Source organism: Centropristis striata, chromosome 10 (genome assembly GCF_030273125.1).
Source record: "Centropristis striata isolate RG_2023a ecotype Rhode Island chromosome 10, C.striata_1.0, whole genome shotgun sequence".
Lineage (NCBI taxonomy): Eukaryota > Metazoa > Chordata > Actinopteri > Perciformes > Serranidae > Centropristis > Centropristis striata.
In genome coordinates this window covers 9,666,463-9,690,237 of record NC_081526.1, presented here as the reverse complement: position 1 = coordinate 9,690,237, position 23,775 = coordinate 9,666,463, and the positions used below count along the sequence as shown (strand labels likewise).

The window sequence follows — 23,775 nt, the reverse complement described above, 5'->3', positions numbered from 1 at the left end:
GTGAGTTGTTTTTGTAGTCGAGGTGTGGACTGTTGCCCATGCAGAGGTCGAGGTGAGCTCTAATGTACATTAAGCTCTTTCCCACGCCTTTCTCCTACAACTCCTCATGTCTCTGTGCTGTGGAGAAAGAGGGGAGGGGAGGGCGGAGCGGGGTGGTGGGTTACAGTCCTGGAATGTGCGCGCGCCCCCGATTCTCTCTGTTCTCGTCGGCGCGGGCGCGGCACCGACAACACTCGTGAGCGCGCGCAGGTCTGGAAGTGCAGAAGGAGGAGGCAGGAAAACGCTGCTGGAGCGGGGAACGATGGCGGTGAGCAAGGAGAAGGGACAAGTTTGATACGGAAAACTGGGACATTGTGGGCCATCTTTCGGCGCCTAACACGATGAAGCAAGTTGCAGGTGAGAGCCTTGCAAAGTTGTTTACCTTTGCGCGGTGTTGTGTGTGGAGCCGGAGTTAACATTTCCAACAACTCGTACTTGAAATGCCACAATGAATTGTTCAGACTGAGGCAGTAACGCTGTGGTTGTGTTGAACTGTTGGCCCAGTAAGTTTAACTTTGTTTCGCCTTTTATCTCTCCGTTAGTAACAACACTAACGACGTTTAACTGGTACAATTGAAAATCCATAGCTGGTTGAAGCTACTTTCAATTCAAAACAATTTTGGTTCAACGTTAACTAACGCCAGGAGTCCGAACTGCATTCAAAGGCTGCATGCTGACGTTAACCTTCTAACTTACTAACTGTTATAACGTTAACCTTCTAACTTACTAACTGTTATAACGTTAACCTTCGTGTTCTAACTTACTTTCAGGTTGTTTTGGTTCGCATACAGAAAGAGATAATTATGTTCTAACTAACACATTTGAAATGACTTGTTAGATTCGGCATAGTGAGATAATGGTATCCGGTCACTCTATTAACATATTTTACTATCCGTTTCTTTTCCAGATGACTTCGCAGTGAGTGTTTAGTTAGGACAACTGTACTCCAAATAAGTTCCGCCGGACCCATGGCACTGCTGGCGTAAAGTCGAGGGATAATAGTGTACCAACAAGCAGCATCAATCTCTCCAAAACCGGCTTTTCTAATTGGGCTGCAGTCGTAAACAAGCAACAATGATCAAAGCGGAAAGCAAAGGAGGTGAGAGGACCCTGAGGAGCGCATCCCCTCACAGAAATGCATACAAGTCTGATTTCCACGCCATTAAGTGCTCCTTTGATGGATCAAAATCCGAAGGCGACGCCAAATCATATGCAAATGGTTCCAGTGACACCCGGGAGGACTCAAGGGGGAGGCCTTTTGGGACCAGAGTGAACAAGATAAAGAACATATTCCTACAGATGGATGGCCAGCAACAGGAGTGTCAAGAGGGGAAAGTGACTGTAAAGCCTGATGTGTCCCCGGTGTCCCCACAGAAGCTGCAATTTCCAGTCAACACCCACAGAGTTAACGTCAACAGTGCCACAAGCCCAGAATTACAAAATTTGGATAAAACACCCAAGGGGGAAGATGTTGAGATTGACAAAGTGGCTCTGGCAGAGAAGTTTTCTGTGACAAGAAAACTCTTTGAAAGGGGCATCAAAGAACAGCCTGCAGCTGAAAAACAGTCTCCAAACAGAGTAGTAACTCGTTTGTCCCTCGGAAGTGCCTCTGATGAGGGGAAAAGCACGAGGCGAGTATCAGGATCCTCTGAGACTATCAAATCAGAGCAAACCCCTCCATCAATTAAATGTCAACCGGATGAGAAGGCTGATAGTGAGAAAAAGCATGCGTCTAGAGTGTCGCTGAATGCAGGACCCATGTCCAAAAGGTTGGAGAATTACATGGCAGAGAATGACTCTGAAGACAACACAGCTGCTATAAAGGGAGGAACAGTGTCTGCTAAACAGCAAAGTACCACTGAACACTTGCAGCCTTCCTCTCCAAAAAGGGACAACTTGCACAAAACTACTTCTCCTGTTAAAGAAGCCACTAACTCCACCCCTTTGACTGATGCCACTAACAAAAATGCATCCCAGACAGCCAGCAAACCAACTTTGTTGGGTTCGAGTGTTAAACCAACATTTCCAGTTACCAATGCAGCATACAAATCTAATTCTCCAACAACTGACGCCACTCACAAACCCCTTTCACCAGAGCAAAGAACTCCGGTTAGCCATGGCTACAAGCACTCATCATCATCCGGTGATGGATTTAGCAGGACATCTGTTGGTGGGGATGAAGGCAAGCCACATAGTCCGCCCCCAGGGGATGTGAAGCAGCCTCTTCCATCAGCTGGTGGGTTACAGAACACCAACAGGGCTAAGTACCCTGAAAAAGCCAGGAGTAATGACAGTGTGATACACAGACCTACCAGGGACAAGCCATCCAACCAGGCCTCATCACTGAACTCCAGTGGGGTTGGTGTGGTACGAGCAGAGCTGGTAGTGGTTCAGAATGAGTCCTCTGAGAGTGAGGAGAACGAGGATGGGAACACTGAAGATAATGTGTTTGAGGAACAGAAGGTGCAAAGCCCCAAAGACGACCTATTAACGAACCTGAAAATAACCGCTCCAGCAGAAAAACAGAACTGTAACCCTGCACATCATGTTTTAGTGAGAGATGACGCAAAAGAGACACAAAGGATAACAGAGACTGTGGGTGAAGGTAGAGTCTTGGAGGATAGCGAGCAATTTGTTTTGAAAAGGGAGAGACAGGAAGACATTTCAGTTTTGAGTCAAGATGGCGATGATAATCGTGAGGAAGATGATGAGGTAGCAGAGGAGGAGAGTGAGCTAGAGGAGCAGGTGGACCAGAGCATCCTGGATAGATCCTCACCAGTGGTGTACGGTATTGAGAATGCAGCATTTGTGGATGACAGAGATGTAGACCAGGTCCTCAGGGAAGAAGAGGAAGAAGAAGAAGAAGAGGAGGAAGAGGAAGAAGAAGAAGAGGAGGAGGAGGAAGATGATCAAATGTATAGGGATTATGACTGTTATGAGACCACTGGTTTGTCTGATGAGGAGGATCCTCCCGCAAAGAGGAAAATCAAGTTCTCCACAGGCCCCATTCAGGTTAGTCATTTTGTTGTTGTTTACATCTGAGCTATTGCTGCTTGACTCAAGCACCTAAAAACATATTGCACAGCACTGTCATTATAAACCACCGTCTCACTGATTCAGCAACTGTCTGACCTAGGTGTTTCCCTGCAGACACAAGACAAATTAGGGGAGGCTGAGAATGAATGCCTTTGTCTGGCATGTTGACGTCACAGCTGCAGCACTGTATCATTATCCTAGTTAAAATATGTAACCTGTGGTTTATCTAATCTTTGTGACCAGAGATGCAGGTAGTTTGACAGCCTCACCACCTGGTGAATTAACCCTGCAAGAGATCAGGAGAGAGGGGAGAATTTTGGGTATGCTGGTTGGCAACATTGTTTGTGGTATTTTTGGACAAATTGTTGACATTGCATAAGAGTTTGTGAAAGCAGTACCACAGCTGAACGAGGCCAGCCGGGAAGCAGAGACACGTGAAACTTTAGACGTACAGTAAAAATCATGGCCACCCCTGAGTCACTGCACTGCATGGGAGTTTTACTCATTTAGAGTGGTTCCCCTCTATTAGTGAATCATGTGTTGCACTCATGAGGGACTTTTCACTCCTCTCCAACATGGATATGAGGAATGTGAAGATTTAATTTACCCATATGATGTCTTTTTACAGACTGTGGGTTAGAGTTGGAAAATATGACTTTCCACCCGTAGAAATTTGGCAAAACTGTTTCTACCCCAATAGCTGTTCTCACATCCAAATTATCTTTTAATTGAATCAAATTTTTGAATTATGTTTAACTTTGCAGCCCATATTTTGGAATCACAATTGTATTGAAATACTTCCATACAATACTCTCTGTGGTTCTCAACTAGGGGTCCAGGGCCCCTAAGATTTCCAGGGGTGCCTCTGAAAAGTGGGCCTTAGTGTATTTTCATTATTTAGTTCCCTATAGAAGTGAGTCCAATGTGGATAGGAGTTGTATGAATCACTATTCTGATCATAGGTTTCACATCCTCCACTACTTTCTCTTCAACTGTAATAAACAACAATATAATTAGTTTAACTCATTTCTAACAACCAAAGTCTTTTCAGATGGAGGTCCCTCTAGCATTTTAGCTCTAGCACTCTCAGCAATGTGTTTAATTGGAGCTCCATGATCTTGTGTGCATCAATTTAGGGACCCTTAACATGAAAAAGGTGACAACCACTACACTATCTAATCTCAGTTTGGGATGTTACAAACGGTCTGTGTAATGTATGATTTTTTTCCTCCTTGAGCAAATAACTTGAAAGAAACAGAGAACATCATTCATTCTGCAATTTGGCAGTAAAAACAGTAACTCCCTTTCATCTCATATTAATCATGATATCCATAGTGTGATTTGTTATCATCATCATTCAGCTTTACAGTTTTGGGGTCCAAATTGATTTTCTAGCTGGTATAATATCTTTTAGTATTGCCAAAAGGGGTGTGGAGGAAGTGCAGGTAATATCTTTTAGTATAGATATTCCACAATCAACATATCTAAACAACATTTTGCTAAAGCAGGGAAAAACAAATCACTCCAGTGCATTCCACATAGCTTGTGAACAGCTCAGTGTTTATCCAGGCCTTAAAATGCACTGTTATCTCAGGGTGTGGACACCCCCCTCCCCAATCCCAGTCATCCTGGCAGGGGGTCCTGGGAGAGGGGACCAGAAGCTGACCTGGAGTGGACACAAACAACAGTGTGTCTCCTCTGCCCAAACTGGAGCTATGACAGAGATAAACACAGCTTTATAGTTCACAACAATATGCTAGACTGTGTCACCTCTATGTAGCAGTTCACATACTGCTCACAACCACTAATAGAGGAAGACTTTATGCAAAACAGACATAACTGACACAAGGTTGTTTTTATTAATATTAGAGCTTGCTCGTATCAATTTGCATCCCCAGGGCCGATTCAAAAGGCACTACCTCTTTACCAATTTTTCATACTTCATCTGAGTAATATGTGCAGTGCTAGTATGGGAATTTAGTATACCAAAGGTAGTATGTATGCAGCATTGACAAAATTATATGAATGAAGCTGAAGGTTCAGGAAAGTAGGGCTGCAGTCAACATCATTATTTTCAAAATTAATTAAACTACCTTTTTTTTCCTCAATTAATTAATTTATAATTTTGCCTAAAACATGTCAGAAAATTACATTAACACTGTTTTTCTAACCTGGAAAGATGGAACTGACCCATGATTCTTCAACCATGTCATTCTTATTATAAAAACCTGCCCAGTGGACCAAAAATAATTATCCATGTTGACCCATTCAAACTATGACTAATATTTACAGTTTGACTATAAAGTTTGGACACATTTTTTCCCCAGTCCCTATTTTATTCACCAGGTTGCTGTGATAGCAGAGATAGTGCAACAATATATGAACATGTGTATGGTTAGGATAGGAAGCAAATCCAAAAATATCCAAGCATTCTTTGAGTTTCAAGTTAGATCTTTATGTAATTGCGTGACTGAGTGCATGCAATTGACAGGCTGGAAAGAACACAGAGAGATTTGTCAAAATAATGACATGCACTCGGATTAAAACCACTGGGTCAAGGCAGCCAATTAAGTCACACAAATGTCCTTCGGCCAACCTTTCTACCTGTTGCCTGGCTAACAAAGGCCTCCCGCTAGTACTGCATCATTCTCCACAGTCTGCTAGTCAGAGCTGGTACTGGGATCGAGCACACTTGAATCGTAGCTAACAAGGAGAGAGGAAGTGCTTTGTGCTTCTGGCTTACAACAGGATTAGGTCCCTACGTAACCCGAGTATTCTTGACAGAAGAAGTGTCCTGTGTGGAGGAAAGGTCCTCTTTGTGAAATAAAGTATAGACGTCCAGTTTCAACATGTATCACTCTTATCAGGGTTGGAAAATAACTTGATTAAGAAATGTCTTTCCAAGGCATTCAGGATTAGTGCACAGTTTCAGATGTTTCTAAAAGTGAAATATCTTGTGTCTAGCCAAATATCGATGTGTTGGTTTCTAAATGCATTTGAGGTATTGGATTGTAGTTGTATTGTGATGAAAATACTCGAAACAGGCAATATTAGGAAAATAAATACCTCAAATAACAAGCACCATTTAAAAAAAACACCAATATTTTTATACATTATGTTTTGTGAGGACATTGTTCTGCATATATGGTAACACAGACTCACACTTTAATAGGGCATTGAAATGCTGCAACCCCATTTCTGCTGTGTCAGTATATAAGTTTGTTCTACCCTCTGGCTGTATGAGCAGTATAAATATTGCACCACTGCTTATGATTATATCTTTAGTGTTAGTGAGGAGGATGTTTCCTCTCTAACTGCAAATAAAAACCAGGCCTGAAATATTGTGTCGAGGCATGTTCTTATTCAGAGAAACTTAATAAACCTCAGATCACTTTTCACTCTGAGTCCTTTAGTTTGGGAAAAGGCCAAGCATTATTGAATGATTAACGCTCCCCGCTGCAGGCATGTTATCTGCTTGGGGACAAAGACTGCACAGTCATTTTCAGAGTAGTTGTGTAGGATCTTTAGTTTGTCTTGGGGTTGTGTGTCATGTTGGATGTGAGGACATTGGGAACAGGAGTAAAAAAAGTTCACCATAACAGAAATGAAATTATCTGAAGCCAGGATCTGCACCTGCTGCTTTGCTCCTCCCTCACAGATTCACAGGAAGTAACACCAGCAGTTATCGGTCAAGTGAACACATTGGGCCTTGAAAACAGGGTGTGGTAAAAGATTGTAAAGTTCATTGCAACTGAAAAAATGCAACATGTTTTTCTTTGTTTACACTGTAGATAATTACTGTCCACAATGGTCACTGTTCAAGCATACTATTTAGTATTTGTAGACACTTCACCCATGTCAGGTAGAGTACAGTTTGCAGACATTAATGTAGAGCCAGATCAGAGTTTCATGGGTGACCTGTTGTGTTTCTGCAGAGGTCTTGAACTGGAGCTTATGGACATTTGCATGTCTTGGTTTGTGCATTGAGTTTTTTGATTCACCTGACCTGAGTTTGCTGGGAGATGGTGAAGTGATGTTTGTTAGGCCTGGAGGTTGGTGCTTCACTTAACTAATGTTACCTAGTCGCCATTCTTATGTAACCTACTCTTTCCCCCCACCCCTATTCATATATTGGAAATTTTCATGTAATTTAAATGTAATTACAGCAGGACATTGTCCTCTGTTCTACCAACTGTGTTTCATGTGATTTGCGAAAAGCAAATGGGGCACACTCTACATTTGGACTCTGGCCTCTGTAGCCCACCCATCCCATAGTGTTATGCTTTCCATTTCCTATCTGAGATGAGTCTTCTGTTGGCCAGAGGAATGTGTCTGATGAGACTCCACCCTCATCCAACCAGCAGACAGGCCCTCCCCTTGTAGGATCTGAGTTCCCTCCAGCCACCTGGGTAAGTGGTTGACTAGCCGACAAAACGGGGCGGAATACTAATGCAGTCCGCTCAATGCTGTTCATTAAACAACTTGGCATGGGATGGTTCTTGGGCTGATTGTGATTGCCTTAAACGCTTTCATTATGTGATTACAGACAAACACATTAGCAGATGCTGTGTATTTTCACTAAAACTTAGCAGTAATTGTTTGTTAAAGTTTTCAGCAACCCTTGCAGGACAAAAGTAGCCTTTGTGGGCCATTTATATACAAACCTGTTCAACCTGTTTGTGTTTGCGCTCCTTTTGAAATGTGATTCCATTATGGCACTCTGCTCTACTCAGACTCCGCCTCTTCCTGCTATAGGCCATATATTAACACTTAAAACATAAACATTCTTGTTTCGGTAACGGTCAATCATTCTGAACTTAACAAAGTGTTAATTATCCCAAGTGCATGTACACAGGAAGTACTAGATATATATTCTGTTCTTTTTCCTGGTGTGTTTACACAGGGTCTGAAAACTGGGCCCCATGCCGTCTTCCCTAATTACTCTATGATCTGCACCAGGCCGCCACCCCAGCCCCAGCTAGCTCTCAGCATGTTTTGATTTGTTGTCTTTTTGTAGGCCCGCTTACATTACGACCTCCCCAACCCAGTGGTCAGCCCTCGCTTTGCAGTGGCAAGAGATTTCTCTGGTTTGCTTTTCCTCACAGCTGCTGACTCATTTCCCACATTGGCATTCTGTTGTGGGGAGGGGAATGAGGGAAAGATGGGAATGGTTTCAGTTTGGGTGTGGGCATGTGTACATCTGTGCATGTGAGCACACGTAGAGACGACAGACCACTGCAGTTGTTGAAGATAGATGGAAAGACCACACAAATTGCTGGGAGCTGCAGTGTTGAAGGGAAACGGAATACAAAGTTGGCATCACAGACTGTTGACCCACATCACAACCTCAGTGACCACAGTAATACCCTAGGGGGATACATTACCATTTAAAGAACATGTTAATACCTTGTTCTGTTTAAACTTGAGGAAAAATTGTTAGTTCTTCTTTTGTCTCTCATTCTTGTTGGAGTCAGTCTGCCTGAGTGTTTTGGTTTGAGCTGATCATGGACTGACTATGTGCTGAACAATAAAGGAAAAAGGCTGTTTAGTCTGATAACTGGAGACTGATAACAGTGAGCTGTGTGTAAGGCTTGTTGGTGAGGGAGAGGCTAATAAAGAGATTGATTTCTGTCTTTCTTGCAGAGAAAACAGTGGTTGAGTGATTAGGTTTCAGCAAAGAAGAGGACATTGTTCGAAAAAGGCCTGGGAGTCCATGGCAACAGGGAGTCAGACTTTGGAGCCGTGGGGAGGTAGAGGGGAGAATCCAATCTGAACTTCTGCAGCTCAGCTAATGCCAGGCCAAGGATGCAGTGGTGCTTCCTTTATTCTATTAGCCTACATTTTCAACCCTTAATTACTAAAATCTCCAAAGTCTAAACTAAAAAGCATCTTTTATCCTTAATGCAATTTCTGTCTGCTCTAGTTCTGTGAAGCCATTTTTAACTGTCTAAATTAGAAGCTGATTAGCTTTGTCGGTCCTATTTAGAGAAGCGCTTTCAAGCTTGTTGTTCCGACATGCAAAACAAGTTTCAAAATGCAAGCAGGACAAAAATGTCTTGAAAAGCTTGTTAATTATTTCTAAAAGTGTTCAGTGGTATGTGCAGTTGTCACCTTTGTATCTATCACAATAAATGTGTCATAGATGACAAACTTGTGGCAATCCGTATATAGGGAAGGAGGAGGATTCAGAGAGAGAGAAGGACTCCCTTAGGTTGATGGAGGGTCGAGGCCTCATGAATAGCATTCCTGCCTGTACCACAGAGCTGCACTAGAGTGCATAATCCTCAGGTTTCTAATCTTCTTTTATTTGGTTTGGGAGGCTACATGAGAGAGGTACCCACAAGTCAAGTGTACCAAATCAGTACTTGTACATCTTGTTTCCAAGATAACACAAGACGATTCCACTTGGATAGATGTGTGTGAAAATAAGCAGGATGTTGTAAACCAGAAATAGTTGTAGTAATTCACTTTAACAAATGGAACAGAGAGCTCAGTGAGGCATTCTGGAAATGTATTATCTGAACTGTTTTGGGCGGATGTCCAAAGGCTACATAGTAAAGAGACAATACGACAGAGGAAGGAGGAGATTGTTTGTGGTTGATTTCCTCAAGTTTTGACATGCTACAGGAGCTAGACCTCAGGCTCTGTAGCCCTGAGTGGAAATGTTTACTTGATTACATCTTGTGTCCTCATGTCAAATGTCTAAATCAATCAGCCTATTATTAACTGTCACCACTTGTTGCTGTATTGTTTTTATTGTTTTAACCACAACCTGTGTTGCCCTTTTAATATCATGGGAGCACAAGTCAAACATTTGTCACAGGGATTAGTGTCTCTCAGACATCCACTGTTGCACACTGGAATACAATACATGCCTGACAGCTCAGTCTTTGCAGTTATGCCAGTGTCTGTGTGTTTTGGTGTTTATTTCGACTTATTAAAACTGGGCATGCAGACATTCCTGTAGAGTTTATTGGACCCTAAATGACATGTTTGAATAATTTGATTCTGCAAATTCATCACCACCAGGTGTAAAGAGGTGTATTGAATATTAATTAAGGCATTTTTTCAGAAAACAAATCTGAGAGAAATTTGAGAAACCTCCTAAACCATCTCTTATTGAAGTAAACTGCTTCTTTCTTATCGTCATATTTTGTCTGCATGCCTTGGTTTGGACACGTTCTAAAGCATGATTCTTGTTTTTCCCAGAACCACTATCTCAGCTTTCTAACTTGAGTTAACTTGATAACTTCAGGCACACAGAATGCATTTTTAAATAAATAAAAGTGGGTGACAGAGACCTAACATTTTATTTTGAGAAATTATCAAAATTGACTGAAAAAAATCTGTTTAGAGCACACACAGTATTTGAGGCATGAAGTCAGGATTCAGGATTATTTTGTGTATATATGGAGTGATGAATGTAAAACATTTGATTTGATGCCCCTTGAGTCTAACTTTGTGCTTCAAGACCATGATAAACGCCAAAAGTCCAAATTAAAAACCGTGGTCTCGAGAAATCCAAAGTTTTTTCCCAATATTTATTGCCACTGTGAGCTTTAATAAAACGTTTAAAAAATTCTCTTTTTGGATATTCATCAAAAAGATCAAATGAAATAAAGCTCAGTGAAAGTTCAATAGGAAGACTACTTTATTTCCCATTATTAATATTCTCCCTGTGGCACAGAACCTTTCCTATGTCTTCCAACTTTCCTCTGTTTCATTTTCAAAAGGCAACTCTTCTGTTTTTACTCCGTCCAATTGGTTGGCCATCAGAAAACTACAACTCTGCTTGTGAATGCACAGTGGAGCCAGATTATTAAATCAGTCAGCGATACCTGGACACTGATGGACCAGCATCCTTCCGCCACCATTATGGTCATGACTCGACCCAGATTAAGACTAATGATGACCAAGCAGGGGGTTTATGTTACAGACCCACTGTTGGGCTAATCACCGTAATCAGGCATTAGCCCTTGATGGAGTCTACCAAACTCTAATCTACTTTTTTTTTTTATCAACAATGCTTGTTATCTTTAAACGAGTCTCTCAGAATTGAGCTCACTCGCTGGTCCTTCTCTCCTTGTTCTTTTATGACGGTGTTAGGTCCAATAGCCAAGATCTTAAAACCATTAATTAGCTTACTGATTTGATAAATAATAATTTGAGCAGTTTTTCAACTAAATCACGTGAAGATTTTCTGTTTTTCCCATTCCTTTTATGGTGTTCACAATCTTTGGGTTTTGCCACCTTGGCTTCTGGAAAACTGTGATGAATACTGTCTTACTCTGTAGTAACTGGGTCTCTGCTGATTATTATAGTGCTCTCTTAAACATGACCCTGGTAGTGTTTTACAGAGTGGATTAGAAGTACCATTTCTGCGTGGTGGTATCAGTGGTATTAAAGTTAAATGGCACGTTGTTGCACAGTGTTGCATGTGTTAATAACTCTTAATGCTGGTGTTAAGTACTGTGTAATGCCTGTTGACTGAAGGCTAAGGGATTACTTTTTTCCTTGTATTGCTCTGTGTTATATGTCTTTTTACTTTGCTGCTGACAACACTTGTCGCCTCCGAACATTGATCTTTGCTACATCCACACTGCTCAACTCTCCCCAGCTGTGCCCTACTTTCCACGCTGCTCATGTTCTGCTGTAGTGTGTGTGTGTGTGTGTGTCCTTTATAATTCCAACCAGAAAACTGCCTCTAGGACACATTCAGTACTTTGTGAGGCCTGCCTCCAAGTTCACAACTTCTTGAAACTCTGATGAAAGTCCTCAAGATAGTGTCTCGGGAATGCGTCTTCTGCTTCAGTGCGGTTGACACTTGATTAACATCTGTTCAAAAATATGATTGATAAATCTTTCATTAAATAGGCAAAATATTAGCAGCAAGAGTTGACAATGCAGTCTGTAAAATTAGATAACTAAACATCACTTAGCTTCATAATCTCTGTCAGACACTGTTGTGAAAACAGTGGCCACAGTTTGATAAATAAAGGAATGAACTTCAGTGCCAATGGTCTAAATCGCCATGAAAGAGCTCTGCTGTCCCTCAGTAGCTGCTAAGTGTGCTTCAGTAGTGCACTGCCCCTTTATTTTCCTTACTAACGGTATTTGGTCAACAATCCAAAGTATGAGTGTAATTCTTCATCCCCAATGCAACTTCTCTCAAATTAAAAATATGTCCTTGTCCAATCTGCCAGAAAGGGATAAATAAGATGCCCATGTCTGCACAGATCTCGTAGATACCCCTTTGCACAAATCTGTGTGATAATTTAAACACTAAACTGAATTATTTGGTAAGGATATAGGAGTTTGTACTGAAGCTATGCACTTGATATTTTGTCCGACACAGGTCTTCAGTACCTTCTCCAATGAAGAATATGATCGGCGCAACGATGATGTGGATCCAGTCGCAGCGTCTGCAGAGTACGAGCTGGAGAAGAGAGTTGAGAAGATGGATGTGTTCCCTGTGGAGATCGAGAAAGGTGAGTTTAGTGAACACTCAAGGTAAATTCCTACATGTCATCAGTAACCAGTGAGATGAGCATATGGGGCAAAACCTGTTTTTACCCAGGTACACATATAGCACAGGCCTCAAAAGGCATCTGTATGCAGGTATTTTACCCACCTTTTTGAAATTGTCATCATTTCTCTGCATTCAGGAGACAATGGACTTGGCATCAGTATCATAGGAATGGGAGTGGGCGCTGACCAGGGTCTTGAGAAGCTGGGCATTTTTGTGAAAACCATAACCGAGCGAGGAGCAGCTGAGAACGATGGACGGTGAGTTGGAACACTAAAACCTCCTTTTTTTTACAACCCCACATTTTAGTCTCGTCACACTGCTAATGTTTTTTATACAACCGGAAACACTAGTACACACTCACTGTACACTGCTCCACCACAACAATTTTTAATGTCATGACTAGGAATTCCTCATATCCTCGGGGGCCCAACGACACACGAGACCAAACAACTGGATTTATTTATAACTCCACAAGGAAGCTAAAGAAAATAGTCCCTACTTCTATTTCCCAGGCATTTTTAGATTTGTTTTACTGCCAGCTGTATCCAGACTAATGTGTTTTTTTTACTTTTCTACTATTGTGAAGGTATTGCATAACTCTTTTGTGGAAATGCTTTAAAACCCTCGACTTATGAACACTTATCTTCTGTGTCTCTAGCATACAGGTGAATGACCAGATAGTGGAGGTGGATGGTATCAGCCTGGTGGGCGTCACTCAACTGTTTGCTGCAACAGTCCTGAAGAACACCAAAGGCACTGTGAGGTAAGCTCAAAACCCATCTCCTCTACCCCTTAAATTAACCTAATTGAAAAGAACTTGTTGGTGCCAAGTTTATTTATATTTATTCATTTTAGTCTTTTTTTTTATCTCCAGAGAGTCCAGAGAGTTTATGTTGCCTATTTAACAGAAGGGAAATAGGCAACATAAAGTATTGTAGTATGGCGATGATTTGAAACAACACACCCCACACATGAATTTGCATTTCCCTTTATCAAGTTAGACATGAAAGAAGCTGCAGTGACGTGTTCTCAGGCCACATGTAAATTTTCCATTTTATTGGGCACTAACACATTGCATCCCTAAAAACAGGTTCCAGATTGGACGGGAGAAACCAGGGACACAAAGCGAGGTAGCCCGACTCATTAGCGAGACACTAGAGCAAGAGAAGAACCAGCAGCAACAGCAACAACACCTGGATGATCCCTTCGAACACTCTACAGAGGAGGTGAGTGAGCTGGTCCGGCCTTCATTGGAAAATCCAGCAGCTGTTAAACCTCATGCCATGTTCCCGTGATATGAGACGGCTGAGATGGGAAAGATTCCTGACTTGCGCCCAGCTTAATATAACAGGGTTTCCAAGGGAAAAATGTAGTTTCCCACCAGTTGTAATTATGACTTTGATGTTGATTTGAACACTATTTATAAGATGGACATTATAATTAAGATTACTCTGACATGACTTGAACATGGCTTTAGCCCTTTGTCATGCCCAGTCCAATCCCACTCAGCTCAACCAGGAAATGAGCTGCTGGCTGTGAGTAAGCCATGCGTCACCATGCTGCTGTGTTGGAAGGTGCTCAGTCGACCGCCGCCTGTCTGCCACTATTGTGAAATGTTTGTTTTCTGAAGTTCAAGCAGCCACAAGCCCCTGGTTTTATGATAGAGACACAGACAATATATGAGGGATTTACTGGAGCAGACAAAGACTTTAAAGGAATGTTTTCAGTCAGGATGTGGACACCGTTTGGAGTGGCTCTGTCGTTATGCAAAGTGTGTGTAGGTGTGTTAATAGTCTTGTTTTCCACAAAAGATATGATAAATGTTCATGTGTTTAATGCTGCAGACATGCTACTGACATGTCTAGCCAAACCCCTGCAGTGCCTCCCTATGAACCAGCCCACCAGTGTTTGGTTATGATGTATTGATTACAGTGTTCGCTCCAGACTGTGGTGAACTGTGCTACTGGGAGTGTTGTTGACACACGCTGAGCATGTTCCTGGGCATGTGGGGTGTGTCACTGTTTGCAATATGTGATGCTATGTGTGTTGTCATATTTCAGGAGGAGCGATATGAGGACGAGGACGGAGGGGATGAGAGAATTTTGTGCTCCAATTTCTCTCCAGGGCCGAACGCAGAGCTGTATGAGCTTCCTGATTCAGAGTCTCTCTTTATGCCGACTAACATGGACAGCTCTCAGATGGTCTTCAAGTTTAAAGAGGTTCAGTCTCATGTGATTTAAATATATATATCAACATTTAAATATTCTGTTTAAACTACCAAATACTATAACATAAAGTAATGGGTTTAACCAAATCTTTCATTGTCCTATTTTTCCTTAGCTGCAGCTCAAACACAGCGTTGCTACAGCTGAAATTAATCAACTGAAGGAAAAGGTACGGCAAAGATGGAATCATTTTCTTTTTTTTCATTGTTTAAGATAATGAAGGTTTACACGTAGCATACACAATTCAGTTTAGCTCAACTAAGTAACATGTCACCATCTCTTTACAGCTAAGGGCATCTGAGGAGGACAGGTCATTATGGGAAGCCAGGGAGTCTGCGCTGGATCTGAAGATCGAGGATAACAACGAAAAAATCCTGAAGTTGGAGAGTTACTGGCTGGAAGCCCAAGCTCTGTGTAAGACTGTGAATGAACAATTAGCTGAGACTCAGGCCCAGCACGAGACCCTGGACAAGAAGTACAACAAGGCCAAGAAACTGCTCAAGGACTACCAGCAGAAGTGAGTTAAACAATGCTTCACTGTTGGAGGATTCAGTGGTTGAGTCAATTAATTCACAACAAATATTTACCCAAAATGATTTACATAGAACAAAAATATTGGTAAACAAGGTGTTAGAGCTGATTTTACAATTAATTGTTTTAGTGATCATTACATAAAGTAGCCTGTGTTTACAAGCTAAAGGACTGATGGGAAACCAAATGTCCTTGTTTCCTCCCCAGAGAAATAGACTTTGTGAAGAAAGAGGAGGAGCTGAAAAAGATCCTAGATGAAAAAGACAAGTGGTACAAGGAGCAGCTGGAAACCTTACAAAACAGAGTAAGACCCTATCTTGAAAACAAAATGCGTGTACACCATATCAGACTTACTGGAGACACTGACATGAGTGTTGTGTTGTCCACAGATAACTGTCCTGGAGTCCAGAGGGGGCTCCGATGTGGAGCGTCAGAGTGTCCTGCACCCAGCAGCAGACGAGAGATTAATTGGCCAAGACTCAGTTACCAACACACAATCTGTTGACTCGCTACTTGGTAAGGAAGGCCTACTAGAATCAAATTGAATTTATAACCGAAGTATGCACGTCACACTTTTATTGTGTGATCTGTAAAACATTCACAGACACGCGTCATAAACTCCAGTGACCCTGGTTAATAATTAAATCCGTTCAGTGTCTTATGACTTATGACTTATTTGGAATTTGTTTTTGTGTCTTTTTTCCCTCTACTGTAGAACAAGACTGGAGTGAGTTAGTCCCTGAGACTGAGCGCTTGGACACCAGCGCACACAAAGCAAAATGCCTGCTGGCTCAGAAGGCCAAACGTCAGCCTCCGTCTCGGAACAAACTGAAGGAGAGCCTCGCAGTGGCCTCGAGTCACTCTCAGGTCAGCCAGGAACAGCTGATAGTGATACTTTGCTGTGTTGTATGAGCACGTAATTGGATTTAATAGTCAGCCACCTGAGGCCCAGATGAAAGGTATGGCATGAATTCTGAAACCTGATCAGGGCATGTCACGCTCAAAATGCTTTCTTGGAGGTAAAACTAATGGTGACAAAACACTCTGTGTGTGCCTTTTATAAAAGAAGCAGAGCACTTATTCACAAAAGTAAATTATAACTTTGTGTATATAGGCTGGCCATTCACAGTGAAAAGGGTAGGATTGGATGCAGTGATGACAGTTGACAGTTTTACTGCCACTTACAGAGCTATTCCATTGGCACTTTTGGTCACACCGAGTCAAACCTCCAAGCAGGTGGCGGTAATGTCCCGCTAACCACAACCAACCCATAATGACCCCCTTCTCCCCCTCAAACAAGCATGTTGTGAGACTAAACTCAAGTCTGCTGGAGTCCTGTTGCATTGTGTATGGAAAAGGAGCTTTACTCTATGATCTATTTTGTCTTCTGCAATGTTGAAGCAAAAGCTGTCGTGCTGTTGACGCAGCACTTTCCCTAAAAAATGGAGTTGCCTTAGGGTACTCACAGCTGTTCTAAAATACAATATGGAGCACCACTGAGTGTATTTTTTGCTTTGACAAAACAATAATGCACCTTTCATAATGTGTGCATAACTCAGCCAATCAGAACTGAAGAGCGGAGCTGTCTCTTATATAACAAGCTTTTATCCCCTCTTCCTTGCATTGTCCTTGTAAATAATTAGCTTTGTCGCCACAGGAAACCGAAGAAGAGGAGGAGCAGGAGGAGCAGGAATCTCCCAGGAGGAGGAGGTCCATCCAAGAGAGCCTGTCCCTCCCCGTGCCTGTCTGCTATCCTGGGAATGGACAGAAAGATGATCCAGGAGAGAGCAGAGATGGATCCAGGTGTAAAGCAGAGCTCTCCAGCAGCCCGTCTCTGTCCCCATCACAGGGAGACAGTATTGAAAGCAGTGGAAGTCCTTCTTTGTCTCCTCCAAAAGAAGCATCGTCACCACATTCCCCCTCTGGGTTCATGCGCAATGTCAAGAAGAGGGAGTCAAAAGGAAAGAGCTCAAAAGGTATGCAAGACCAAAATGTGATTGCCACCATAGCACCAGGCCTGTCACGATAATACATTTTTTTAGGACAATATATTTTCCCAGAAACTATCACGATAAACGATAGTATTGTTGTATCGATGTCGTTGTTTTTTATAATGATATTAGACCATAAAAAGAACATCCTTTTCCACAGCAATGAATTTTTAAACCTTGAGAATATCAAACATTGGAATTGAAATGTGGAAAGAAATATTAAAATATCCTAGATAAATAAAACATAAATGAATAAACTACAAGCAAAAGAAATAAAATAGACTTTCAGGCTCTGTTAGCCTAACCCTAACCCTAACAAAACATTGCAATGAGATAATCATTATTTAGGATATTATTTTATTATTAAAATAACATATAAATAGCTGTAATGGCTGTTTGGGAAATATAGTGTTTTTCTTGCAATTCGTACTGCCTTTCGAACATTTGCAGCATTACTTTAAACACAACACAAATATATTGAATATATTGAGTCCAGAAAAAAAACTATCGTGTCCATTTTTATATATCGAACGATAAGTCGATATAGTAATTATCGTGACAGGCCTACATAGCACTGCTTTCTGCTACATTGTGACTGAGCCTACTGTTTCATTTCAGAGGAGCTAAATGAGTCCTCATCAGCCGGAAAACCTAAAAGAAGATTTCCAGACTTTGGGTAAGTCTCCATGGTAATCACGGTCATTCGTCTACAAATTGCCGTCATCTTTGCACTAATGGAAAAAAATGTTGCTGGTCATCAACAGAGGCCTGCGAAAGTCAGGTGGCAAAGGAAAGAAACAAGGGGACAAGGAGGCAATGAGAGCATCTTTGGACAGCAGGTATGTTATTGTTGAGCTTCATTTATAACAGTTTAAAGGTGAGAAATATTTCAAAGATCTGTTGAGATTTTGTGGTTCTTTTCCATTGTTTTCTAACAAGTTTTTTTAGCTCTGTTATTAATGGAAACATTGCTTAAACAAACAAAGGCTTTTGTACAGTAAATGGCTGAACTCCATGAAGAATATTACTGGAATCCATCTTACTCTGTGGGTGTAATTATCGAGCTACTTCAAACCAGCTTTCTACTTTGTTGCCAAAATCCTAATATAGGTTGCTTTCTTTCCTATATCTGATGGTTATTACATAGGTCTTTTCTTATACAACACATCATGTATTAAGCTGTTTAACCCATTGAAGCCTGGAAAGCGGATACGTCGTTTTGTAGTATTTGTGTAAGCTCTCAAATACTTTTTGAATTTCTTTTCTATCTGCTACAGAGGCTGAAAAATCTATTATTTAGTAGAAGCGTTGACACTCCTGTTGAATTTCCAGAAAAACTTCAGGTTTTAGGGTCTTATTTTAAAATCGCCCAGAGGTTTTACAGGCAGTTTCAGGCGTCAGTGGGTTAAAGTAGTAATGTGGATCTCTCTTTATCTCCAACTTCCAGGGGATCAGCAGAGTTACTGGAGGAGTCTGGAGGGAACCTGTCTCCTGCAGATTCAATGACCTCCATCCCCACCTGTATGCCCTTCTCCTGGTTTGGAGACAAAGAAAGGGACAGAGACAGAGAGCCCTCATCGTCCAGCAGCAGTCTGCCGTACGCTGCAACTGAGACCAGCAGTGAACAAAGCCAGGACCGGAAGAATAAGGTTTGTAACTTTGTGTGAACATCGGCGTCAGATATAGAGAGCAATATCATCCAGCACAACGGCACTTTATTGAAAGTAAAACAAGTAGAAACATAATGAGAGGCAATTCCCAGACACGTTCCGTCTTTGACTAATTCTCCAAATAAGCTACACGACTGCAGAGGCTACATTAACTGGATCCACATGTTGGTCATTAGAAGGAACTTGCAGAGGAGGAGTTGGTGGCTTTCAATGAGTTTGCAAATAGTGACACATCAAACGTGTCCAGTGAAACGCGTGGCTGACTGTCACACAGGCTGTGGTGGGGCAGATGTTCCCGCGATGCTGTTTAATGAGTTCAAGACACGGGCTGAACCCAGAAGAAAATGATTACTAAGAGAAAAGTTTTGTTGCTGTGTGCATTATGGTAGTTTTTTTTTTTTTGTCAGTGCTTTGCAGCCTGGACATTTATCTCACTGAACCGTGTTTCCTTTAAACAGACGAATCTCTCCTGGTCCTCTTTATTCAGTCGCTCATTAGATTTGGTACAGTATACGCATCTTTGTTTTACCTTTGATTTTAGGTGCCACAGTTAGAGCATTACTAACACGTAGAGTTCTGCAATTTGTAATTTCTCACCTCAGCACATCCTCTGAATAATTCACAGCTTTTTTTAAACTGGGTATGAGGTAGTGTTACAGGAAACTAAAGTATATTTTCTTTTTGTCGACATTCAGAAAGTCTTCTTCTTCTTATGTCCTGTATTAGAGGACACCAAAAGCAAAAATTTGTTTCTAGGGCTTGTTGCACCAGCTAATCAGTAGATTGATCAGACATTTGTGTGTAACGTCAACACTAACTGCTACACCGTAACTAACTTGTATTGTGCAACCTGTTTTTTTAGTGTGTCATTTTTACGCTACAATGAAATTGAACTGCGTATGAACTTGCACATAGCTGGTGCAATGGCCTGCAGGTCTTAACATAACATTTCCCTGATTCCAAATGTAATCCATATCTGTCTTTTAGACAGCAAAAAAAATCACTTGATGAATCCAATAGTCAATGTTTTAGTATCTACTCAACAAAATGAAAAACATTACCCCATACCTGAATGTTTGTTTGTTTGTGTTTAGTAGAAGTAGTATAGTTAGTTGTCGTAGTTTGGAGGTTGTTGGTTTAGTTCTGGTGGTAGATTTGTTCCAATCACCTTGAATATTGTGCTACATAGTGTTGAAGATCAGTCACTCACTTCTCAAATCAATAACTTTGATTGCTCTCACTATAATACCATATTTAATCCTGTATCATAATATATTCATCTCTAATAGAAGCAGCACCGCACTTACCGCTCACACCTTTCGTGTTGTATTTGTTTGCTTCTCCTAGTAAAGAACTGTTGTTTGGTGATGTGTTACTTTAGTAAATGCGTTCCTTGTTTCCACTTGTTCCAGAGTTTTTCAGTCATAGATGATTCTAACCCTGCCAGTCCCAGTTCAGACATCTCTGGGTTAGTTGCTGAACCCAATCTGTCTGGGCGCTCACACACTTTAATCTTCTCTTCCAGCGAGGTGAGTGCTCTCCTTGTTGCGCAGTCACAAAAGCCGTGCGGGACGCCTTGATGCAGCTGAAAGGGGACATTCTCAAGCATGCTCTTTGAGCCTCCCCCTTTTCATAGCTGAGATTCAATGGCGAATGCAGAGGGAATAGACAAAGCTGCATGTGTGTGTTAAAGTTATTTTGTTTTGTGATAAAACAAGTCTTGTGGCTCAAGCTTTTCTTAAGTCAGCTGTGATGTTAATAGTTTGTACTTTTTTTGCCTCTGTTGAACCGTCAACCAGTGCTTCAAGTCCTTTACAAGCTTTGGCAGACCACATAACGATGTCGACTGCTCTGCCGCCTGCTCAGTGGTGTTTCAGCAGCTGTTTTCTCTGATATTATAGTTTCTAGCAACATATAGTGTGAAAGCTTACATAGACCTGCATCTGAGAATGTTACTGGTATTTGGCTGTCATTGCACGTTTCTTTTCTTGGTGCTGGCTTGGGAAATGTATACACTACACTCAGTTTTTGTTCAACAGAACTTGCACTACATGTTCTTTTTCTTGGTGTACTGTAGTTGTCTTTACTTTTTTATTTTGTTCCCACAGCCTTGCCCCTCAGTAAGTTGAACTGCTTTTTCAGCAAATTCTCCACCTAAAAGAAATAATACATTTACTCAGATGATTTGATTTCACACCGCATTTATTTAAATCATTTTGTGAATGAAGTGGAAAATTGTGAAAAAACATCTGCATTCCATTCATAACGACAGTTTTTAGAGGTCCCTGAAAAAGCCCCAGATCACAGGCAGGTCTGTGTTGGCTCGATGATCCCAAATCACCACTCAAGCAATTCATGTGAAATTTTCAAAGATGCAAGCCAAGAGGCTGGCTGATGCACGCAGACACAATGCCAATATCAACAAACATGACAACAAAGAAAGCTCTGTGGAATGGACATCCAATTTTGGAGCAAAAAAATATCAGTGTCGTGTCTTATTCATGTAGTGTGAAAACCCACAACGACTTTAAGACCCCAGTATACAAGATAGCAGGCTGTGTAACAGAACAGCAATCTGACGACTGAAAGTCGTGCAGTGTGCCATTCTTTAGGGACACTGATCAAAACTGTCAAACACATCCAGTACCATGGTACGAATGAACATCTAATGCACATGGTTGGAAGGCATTAACTACATAAATATTTTGGTTACATGGGTTTATAACATGATTTTTCCATGCATTAGACGAGTCATCTCCTCCATTAGAGTACAACTATATATGACATGAAACAGTCAGATAATAACAGAACCCAGTAAGACTTTCAGAATCCTGCACAGAAATTTTCAAAAAAATGTTTTTGAATAAAAGCATTAACACATGATGCTCTTACTAAGGTGACAGCATGTTTTTTTGTTGTTGTAATATGTTAGTATTCTGTGTGTTTTCTGTAGACTTTGGATGATGAGCCGGTAGCTACAGGGAAAGAGTATCAGTGGCAGAACCGGCCTGTCTCTGAATGGACCAATCAACAGGTCTGTCACTGGTTGATGGGCATGAATATGGACCAATACACACCTGAATTCACAGCGAAGGGCGTGGACGGCCAGCAGCTCTTGTACTTGGACAGTGACAAGTTGAAGGTAAAAACTTGAATTAGCAGTATGACAATAGAATGACAGTTTATAGAGTTTTACAAAAGCCTTTACAAAGCCTCTTACATTGCATAAGAAGTCATATTTGATCAGGCCATGACAGCCTCTGACTGCCACCTTGTGGACAGAATACGGTAGCATCATATATATTATAAATCTGTGCCCTTTTTCCTTCAGGCACTCGGTGTGACGAGTCAGAGCGACCGTTCAACTATCAAGAAAAAGCTGAAGGACATGCGTAAGGCCCAGGAGAAGCTGGAGAAACAGAGAGAGAAAAAAGAGAAGGAGGTCAGACGCAGCGGGAGACTGCCACTCAGCAGCGACTCTGTCTGCTGAGGCAGCAGCTCCGTGTTCATAAAGTTCATGACTAACAGAACGCTGAGCAACTCTTTTTTTTAATACTTTTGGTGCCATGACGTTCATGTCAAATGGCGTTAACGCCAACAACCGCAGAACACGACTGCCAGGAGTTTATCCTGTGCTGACTGAGGTGCCAGTTGTGGTTTCTGTTCATTTGGTAGCTCCTGACGCTCTCCTCATCACTGTTTCTCACGAATGTTTTAACAAACTTCAGCTCAAACCATTTTAACTGAAAGATGGGGAATGTCTAAAAGTTGTGTATGTGACCAAAAAGGAATCCTGACATTTTTTTTACCACTAAAAAGCTTGAAGCTATGGTTATGAAATTAAAAAGTCTGTTATCAGATTTAATGTAGTAGTTGCAGATCATGCACACATTTACCAATGGAAGTCAAATGTATACTGCTTTTTCAGCATTTTATATTTTTGCTAGTATAACTTGCCTGTTTCCACATACAACTCTTCTGCAGGAACGGTTATTGTACAGTTCAGATATAAAAGCACTATATTTGTCTTTTAAGCTTCAACGGGCGACAAGGTTTTAAATGTATAAATGAGTTTTATACATGTGCTTATTAACTGCATATCTTTTTTTACGTAAATACCATTGTTCATTTTATACTATCTAAATTTTTCTACTAAGTAGAATAGCTCGGGCCGCCGTTTTTGCTGAATGAAAAGCAACAAACAAAATCAAGTAGGGGCGAGATGAATGCTGCTTCTGCTGTCCCTGACTCCTGCTGTGTGTGGCTGAGATGGTACCATGACGCTCCATGTAAATACACACAGCATGCAGGTCCGCTTCACACACACACACACACACCTCACCGTCCAAGAGGCGGTCAGGTGTGCCAATGACAAGGACTCGTGTGAGTCGGGAGCACAGCGTCGTGTATGAATGTGAGGCTGAACCATGAGTTGTTCACAGCCAAACGCAAGTGCTTCCTTTCTTCTTCTCACGCATGACTCCATGTTCTGTATCCAATACGACATGCTGGACTGCAAGAAAATCATGTTTTCTACGTTTTCTGAATCTGAGAAACATTTCTTGGTACATACGGCATCAATAAACTAATTTTCACTTTATGAGGTGTGTTTGTGTTGTCTTATAGTTTCTCAGCTCTTCGTGAGCACCAGATAACAGCAAACTGCTTTGTTTACAGTGAACTATGTATGTAAATAGACAAAAAAAACTATGTCAGGGAAATTAGAGAAATAACACAATCCTAAACAGTAGTCC

At 41.4% G+C, this 23,775-nt stretch overlaps 1 protein-coding gene across 3 annotated transcripts; it reads left to right on the top strand.

The window, feature by feature from the left end:
- The first annotated feature begins 266 nt into the window (after window positions 1-266).
- ppp1r9ala (protein phosphatase 1 regulatory subunit 9A-like A) lies at window positions 267-23,621 on the top strand. 3 transcript variants are annotated; one of them, XM_059342302.1, is made up of 20 exons: window positions 267-396; window positions 947-3,051; window positions 12,431-12,563; window positions 12,741-12,861; window positions 13,263-13,367; window positions 13,695-13,830; window positions 14,665-14,823; window positions 14,945-14,998; window positions 15,117-15,346; window positions 15,568-15,664; window positions 15,750-15,876; window positions 16,076-16,227; window positions 17,018-17,336; window positions 17,970-18,027; window positions 18,116-18,190; window positions 18,799-19,000; window positions 19,480-19,524; window positions 20,434-20,550; window positions 21,975-22,163; window positions 22,353-23,621. In XM_059342302.1, the coding sequence occupies exons 2-20, from the start codon at window positions 1,114-1,116 to the stop codon at window positions 22,509-22,511; spliced, it is 4,416 nt and encodes a 1,471-aa protein (XP_059198285.1). In that variant the 5' UTR covers window positions 267-396; window positions 947-1,113; the 3' UTR covers window positions 22,512-23,621. The 3 variants fall into 3 exon arrangements, with proteins under 3 accessions (XP_059198285.1, XP_059198286.1, XP_059198287.1); XM_059342303.1 differs by lacking the exon at window positions 19,480-19,524; XM_059342304.1 differs by lacking the exons at window positions 19,480-19,524; window positions 20,434-20,550.
- The last annotated feature ends 154 nt before the right edge of the window (window positions 23,622-23,775 follow it).